Source organism: Hylobates moloch, unplaced genomic scaffold, assembly GCF_009828535.3.
Source record: "Hylobates moloch isolate HMO894 unplaced genomic scaffold, HMol_V3 SCAFFOLD_10, whole genome shotgun sequence".
NCBI classification, from domain to species: Eukaryota; Metazoa; Chordata; class Mammalia; order Primates; family Hylobatidae; genus Hylobates; species Hylobates moloch.
The window spans coordinates 103,923,586-103,931,123 of NW_026652285.1; the positions used below are offsets into that span (position 1 = coordinate 103,923,586).

At 52.1% G+C, this 7,538-nt stretch overlaps 1 protein-coding gene across 5 annotated transcripts in view; it reads right to left on the reverse strand.

Annotated features, from left to right (window-relative positions):
- The window catches only part of RAPGEF1 (Rap guanine nucleotide exchange factor 1), a 163,963-nt gene extending 156,431 nt beyond the window's left edge, over positions 1 to 7,532 (reverse strand). For all 5 annotated transcript variants that reach the window (XM_058445301.1, XM_058445300.1, XM_058445299.1 and 2 more), the window contains exon 1: positions 7,351 to 7,532. In XM_058445301.1, coding sequence (XP_058301284.1) covers positions 7,351 to 7,411 — 61 coding nt within the window. In that variant the 5' untranslated portion in view covers positions 7,412 to 7,532. The remainder of the gene's footprint in view (positions 1 to 7,350) is intronic.
- Positions 7,533 to 7,538: the final 6 nt, after the last annotated feature.

Here is a 7,538-nt window from a genome sequence, read left to right on the forward strand (position 1 = left end):
ATTCCTGGGATGGTGCTCATTATGGGTGTCAGGCTGAGCAAAGCTGGCACAGGCCTTGGTTTGTAAATACAGGGCAGAACGAGCATTGCCTAAGAGCGCTTTGCTCCTGCACATCCCAGAGAACCAGGCAGTCACCACAAGTGGAAGCTCAAAGAACGTGCAATGACCGACGGATGCGGCATCACAGCCGAGTGGCGGCTCAGCCTTCATGGTGTCCTGGCGTTCTCCCAACAGTGTTCTGGGAATTTGATCCTAACCGCATCATTAGTGTTCAGAGGACTACAGGAAAACACAGAACCCCCAACTAACTGCACATCACTGATCAGATATTGGTCCTACTAATGTACCAAGAAACATCCTAATTGGCTATTTGAAACCACAATAAGCTACGTCTAAAGATAATTTGAGACTTGGAACCAGAAACTGAAATTCATTCTATGATAATATTAACTAAATTCACTCACTCTTTTAGTAAATATTTATTGAGCACCTATTGCATTCGAGGCACCGTAATGGCACCGCAGTGGTAGACAGGCACACTCCCTCGCGGAGCTAATCATCTGTTTAACATTTCACTTGTTGATTTTTTAACTTGCAGAAAGGGAACTGGGGCTCTGATTTTAAATGAGTTAAACATCATTCTACTCAAGCATTGATCTAGGGCATTTCCATGGAATTTACTATCTGTTAGAGGAAGAGAAGGCACAAAGAGCCCAGAGGAAGTTGATTTTGGTACAAGCAGCTGTGAGAGCATCCAGGAAGTGGGTTTTCACATTGTGTTTGGGGTGGAGGGTCCAAGGAGGAGCCTCGGCCATGGCTAAGCAGGAAGGACTGCATTCAAAGAGGCTTCCCCATTAGTGGTTACCTAATGGCCTTCTTATGTACAAAAAAGGGCCTGCAGTCACGCATGTGGGGCTTCAAACCTAGATGACGGGTTGATGGGTGCAGCAAACCGCCACGGCACATGTATACCTACGTAACAAACCTGCACGTTCAGCGTATGTATTCCAGAACTTAAAATTTTAAAAAGCGGGGCGGTGGGGGAGCGGGGGCAGCGGTGGCCGCAGCTTAAAAACGCAAACAGAGGAGCACTCCTTCTGAGTCCCGCTCCTTCCTGGCGCTGATGGGGAAAATAAGCCCCAGGAAACGGTACGAATCACCCAAGGACACAACTCAGACGTTCTCAAACAGATGACCAGAAACTAAGATGACTGGCCTGCTGGATGACAGATCCCTTAATAATTCACAAATGGGGAGTTTTATCTATTTACTCATAAAACAGCCTTTGGGGCAAGAAGGGTGACGAGTCAGAGGAACACCTGTCCCGGCAGCGAGGTGGCCGAGGGGTGGGGCAGGCGGCGGGTTGTCGGGCCTCTCCTCTTTCCAGAGGGTGATCTTATCCTGGCCATGGGGAACACACTCAGCTGGCCTGAGGTAAGACCCAGCCTGGCACTCAAGGCAATCTCCAATCCGGGCTACTCTGGGAGATATTTTTCTGCAAGCTCACACATGACTCATCTCTACAGACCTCCTATAAGGTCTCTTGGCTACAAGGAATCCCATTCAAACCGCCTCTGCCAACAGCTGCTCTGGAGACCGGGAAACATTTGGGGTTGCTGTGGTTGATTTTTTCTGAAAACACATTTAGCTGGCGTTAGTGCTATTTCTTATCTCTCTACAGCATTGTTAGTATGATTCGTATTGTGAGTATCAGACACAGTCTAAAGACTGTAGTGAACCTCCCTTAATTTCACTGGTTTTTTTTTCAAAGATCAGAAAAGAGATTGAGAAGCCTGAAGAATTAAGACAGAAAGCTACTGTGTCCCCAGCGACCAGGGAGGCTCTAACCAGTGCTCTGTAAAGGCAAGAAAGGGGGCCGGTTCCCCATTCCACTTCTCTAGGGCATGACCTTGGGCAAGCAACCAAATTTCCCTGGGCCTTAGCTGCCCTTAGGGGCAAAAGAGGGATACTCAGCCCTGCCCTCACCCCCTGGGCTGTTGTGAGGATGAAATGAAATGAGGTAGTCTATAAATGCATTCTGAAAACCATAAGAAATTGCAGAAATGTTCAAGATCATTCTGATTCTACCCCTGGACTGTGGCCTCCAGGGACAGGTTCCTGCTGGCTCCCTGCCACGAGGCATCACTTGGTGTTTGCCAACGAGGAGGCACTCAGTAAGTGTTAAAACGGGTGAGCGAAAGGAGGCAGAGCAGGTGCCATCAAAACGTCTCATTGCTTGACTGAGTACACTTTGACCACAAAAATTCCTAACTATGGGGGGAAAAAGGAAGTACAAATTTGAGGAGTTTAAAATTGATCGAAATACAATGACTGCCAATCTAAGAGGACCTCTTTCTCAGGCCACAAAAATGTGCAGCCCCACATCATAGGGCTTGTACTCTTAGTATGTGTTCTGAGAAAATACATCCTGACAAAAATGTGACCATGAATGCAGTCATTATACATTTCTTTTCGATTTACAATAAAAGCATCTTCGCACATTTGAAACCATAGCACACTGAGCGTTGAGACACCTATTTATTCCGTCTTCAGAAAGCGTGCTGGGCAAGCCTGCGGCCACTTTATCAGGCCCAGTGAACTGCTCCAAGGTGACGGGAGCTACAGCGCGGGCAGGAGGGTCTGGTAAATGATGAAACTCCCAGCCAGCCTGTGGTTAGCTGGGAGCACAGAGAGGAAGGAAAGGGACTTTAAAAACATATATACAAAACTGCTTAACTTATGGCCGGCCCAGCTAGAAGGATGGCCTAGGAGGCCGGGATCTTTGCTGTGTCCCTAGAACTAGAACAACTCCAGGCCCTCAGGAGGTTGCTCCGTGAGGTAGGCGATGAGTGAAGCCACTGAAGGAAGGAAGGAAGGAATGAGTGACTGAAACTGACACATGCAGTCCAAGGACCTTCTTCCCTCCAGCTGAGGAGGCCTTGGTCTGCTCCCATCCCAGGAGACTGGTCCCCTACCCCACTGCCTGTGCCCAGCTAAGTGGACCCATCCTCTGCCTCTCACCTTAAGTCCCATTTTGTCACAGGAGCACAGGAGTTTCCTGACCATCCCTCCCCACTACAAGTCTGATCTCTTGCCACCTTCCTGCTCACCCTGTGACACACAGAGGATGCCTGTATTCAAGGCAGGCAGCACGACATCTGCTGAGTTCACCACTAAGTCCCCAGAGCCTGGTACGGAGCCTGATGGAGCCGGCGCTCAATCCCTGATGAATGAGGGATGGAGTCATGAGTCAATGAAGGGATGGGGCAAAGGTTTCAAAGTCCAGATAAAAACAAACGTGAATCATTTCTCCAAGGAGGGGATGCAAACGCAATTGTCAAAAGTCCAAGTGGGCTGTCGGAGGTGTGGCTGGCTGTGGGAGTGGTGAGGGGTTCCGTGGGAGTGGCCGCCACCTGACTCCCGCCCACAGCTGCCTTGTAGGCAGGAACAAGGGCTCAGAGTTACCAAAGATTCTCATTTTCAAGGGAATCAGGAACCAGGCTTTTGAGATTTTGAGTGACTTCCTGATCTTTCAATATTGACCATCAATTCTTTTGTTTTTTTCCTCAAGAACACGTGCGGATCCAGTCCAGCATACCTGTGGACTGAATCCAGCCCGCAGCTGCCAGTCTGCGCTTAAGCTCCAGAAACACGAGGGTATCAACTCTCCTCGCTCAGTGTCTTCATTGGAAGACACATGAGCAAACAGAACCACAGTAACTGCTTGCACAACCAGAACCATGTTCATTTGTTCTCCAAAGCAGCCTCTAAACAGTTGCATACATCTCCCATCAGTCTTCCAGAACAAGTCCCTCCGAGCTCCTAGGAAAGAGCCTCTTCTCCTCTGCAGGCCTGCCCACAAGCTCACCCTGGGAGCTCCCTAATCTGTCCGGCTCTCTTCTACTCCCCACCTCCTCGTCATCTCTGGAAGCACTGTAGAGTTTAGAAAGCCTCCCCTGCATCCCAGCTTGTTCCTGGCCCTCCAAATTCAACCCTTCTCCACCAGGCCTCACTTGACAGGCCCCACCAGCCCAGCAAGTTGTCCCTGTGCCACCCTCTGGCCCAGACTGTCTTGATTCCCCACGGCACTTGGGACCCCCAAAGGTGAGGCCTATGACCTTGTGTGTCCTCTGAGGATATACATAGGTATGGATGAACCCCTCAAGGCCCTGCCCCAGCCAGGCACTGCTGCATGAGAAAGAAAATGTCCCAAAGAGCAGCAATGACTCAAAAGATCTCCCCCAGGGGTTAAGGAGAGTCCTGCACACCAAGGAGCTATCAGGCAAGGCAAGGGGGTGGGATGAGGAACAGGCCAGAGCTGCACACTATACGGGATGTGAAGGGGTTTCCTGTTTACCCAAAAAACCTTGGATGCCTTAAGCACTGAGAACTAAAAACGCTGGTTCTTCTACTTTCAGGGAGAGGAGATTATGAACATATTTAAGTAACATTTCTGTTGCTTTGAGATAACAGAAAACAGCAAAACTCCAATTACAACAATTGTTTGCCGGGTGTCAGGCTCTGCCGCCACTTCACCTAAGGGCCTCCCCTCCGAATCAAATACTCCTCTGGAGAGAATAGTGAAGGGCCATTAAAAAAACTCCAACAGAAATCTAACAAAATCTCGTCTAAATGCAAAGGGAAGTTCACTGAGAATAACCAGCAGAGACCACCAGAATAGGTCATCCTCACTCCAGGAGCGCCCCAGTCTTCCTTGGCAGTTGTTGTAATCTTTCACTATGATTCCTACGAACCGCAGCAAAAGACCTTCTGCAAGGAGGCTGGACCTCCAGCCAGCTCCACGTCTGTGATCCCCAATCTGCAGGCGAGGTCCTGACCCCGGTCTTGCCAATCTCAGAACTCTTTTTCTGCTTCTCAGAAAATGCATCTTCCTCCCACACTTTCCGCATCTCCTGGTCAGCCCCTTCCCCTCTCTCCTCTTTCTCCCTGTCTCTACCAGGTGTATATCTCAGCCCTCTCTTCAGAGCCTAGCACAAACACTGTCCCCTCCAAAGTCTTCCTCATTCCCGCACTCATGACGCCCCTCTCTCACCTGTGCCCATGGCAGCACGGTCGCTCAGTCTGGCAGCCTGGGTAGCTTGGGAACTGTGCTAGGTCAGACAAGCTTCTCTGGGAGCAGGCACTTGCATCTACAACCCCCTAGCAGAAGGCGGTGCCCAGAAAAGGCCCAAGGACAACCTATGCTGAAATGAACTGGCCTCAGGTCTTTCTCCCAAATAGCAGAGAAGTCAAATGAAGAGTCATTTCATTCCCAGCGATTTGGGCTGTGGAAAGCAGCTCATGGGATGACAGGTAACTTTTTCCTTTTTTTAAAAAAAGAGGCCCAGTGCGGTGGCTCATGCATGTAATCCCAACACTTTGGGAGGCCAAGGTGGGCGGATCACGAGGTCAGGAGATCAAGACCATCCTGGCTAACACGGTGAAACCCTGTCTCTGTTAAAAATACAAAAAAATTAGCCGGGCGTGGTGGCAGGCGCCTGTAGTCCCAGCTACTCGGGAGGCTGAGGCAGGAGAATGGCGTGAACCCAGGAGGCGGAGCTTGCAGTGAGCCGAGATCGCAACACTGCACTCCAGCCTGGGCGACAGAGCGAGACTCCGTCTCAAAAAAAAAAAAAAAAATTTTTTTAAAGTAGCGATGAGGTCTCGCCATTTTGCCCGGGCTTGTTTCAAACTCCTGGGGTCAAGTGATCCTCCTGCCTTGGCCTCCCAAAATGCAGGGATTACAAGCGTGAGCCACTGTACCTGGCTGACAGATGATTTTCAGTCCGGTTCATTTTACTTTTCTGTGATTTCCAAGTTTTGACAATAAACATAGAATATTCTTATAATCAAAGAACTCAGTGACTGTTCTTTTTAAAATAAATTATCCAAGTTTCCCAACAGTACCATTCTGACAAGACACTATACAAGAAGTTCCTGAGAAATGCTGCACAGATGAACCCAAGTTATTTCTGGAGCAGCAGGTGTACAGGATGGCGACTCATGGTCACTGGGCAAGGCTGTGGGGGCTCAAATTCAGTGAGAAAAATACTCAAGAAATGGCACCTGAAACCCAGCGCCCTGCCCCTGAGAAAAGCACCCTGGCTTCTGGTCAGAGCGCCGGGTATGAATATCCTAGGGGCCTGCCCCCCTCTTGCTGGCTGGACAGCCGGAACTCACTGAACCTCTCTGAGCCTGTAAAACTGGGACCATATTCTTTCTCACAGACTAGCTTCAAAAATTTAACAAGCAATGCATTTTAGGTGCTAAGAGTTAGATATAGAGTAAGCCCTCAATAAAGCCTACAAAAATGTCCTTCTGTGCTTCAACCACAGCCCGCAAAAGTCATATTGCCTTGTAGGTCCGCTGCAGAGGTGCACCCCACAGAAATATCCCAGATTCAACCCAGGAAACATAAGCAACTTCCACAATCAAAGCCACAGCCCTCCTTTGCAGCTCCCTAAAAATCTGCTTTCCCTAATTCAGCCGCCAAGCTAACCTGGTACCTGGGTTATGACCACAGGGCATGCTCCCAGTACAGGAGCCCAGGAACAGCCACCCACTTCACCTTAGACCCAAGGATTCGCATTTGCCCTGCAAGGTTCTGCAGGCTAATGAAGCCCGGGGCCCCACAGGCTCGACAGTCATTGAATCTTTGGAGACTCTATTTCCAGGACAGGCAAACCCAGGGACTCGGAAGGTAACTCCCCCAGATTTCTAGGAACACACAAAGAGACGAGGTCTGCACCAAGATTTATCATCTACGCCAACCCACCGGCCCCCCACCTGCCCTCCTTGCAGGGCTGAGCTTGATCGGGGTGGGGAGGGGAAACTTGACTGCCTCCTCAAAATGCCCCCACTCATCCAGCCTGCTTCCTTTGAAGCAACCGAAGTGGACGCTCCTGGTTAAATTTAAACTCGAAGCTCGTTAGAAATGACACATTTTACAGCTCAGCTCGGTTCACCTTCACAGCGCCGAGCCCAGGCCGGGCACCGAGCGCTGCAGCCGCAGCAGCACGCGGCCCGGGCTGTTCTTCCCCTACCTCGGGCTCGAGCCATTTTCGGAAGTTCCCGGGGACCGCGGAGCGGCTAGCGCGCCCGGCCCCGGGTTGCAGGGGCCCCGCCCGGCCCGGCCCCTGGCGCCCCCGCAGCGGCCGCTTCCCCCCGCACCCGGCAGGGAATGGGCCTGGAGAAGACGCTGCCAGGCGCCCCGGCGAGGCCTCGGTGGCTTCACCCCGCCCCGGCGCACGCAGGGCCGCACATCCCGGGCGACCCGCGCTCGGCCCGGGTAGCGGCGGAGCCGCCGGGCCGGGCCCGGCCGGAGGGAGCCGCCCCACGCCCGCGCCTCACCTGCTTTCTCTATCTTGCCGGACATTTCCGGGCTGCGCCGGAGGCCGAGGCCGCCGCTCATCGGGCCCGGGCCGGGCCGCCGCGGGGCGACAGGGGCGGCGCGCCCGCCGCTCGCCTCGGCCCTGGCTCGCCACGCCTCAGACCCGCGCCGGCATGGCGGGCTCCGCGCGGCCGCGGCCCTGCGCTCG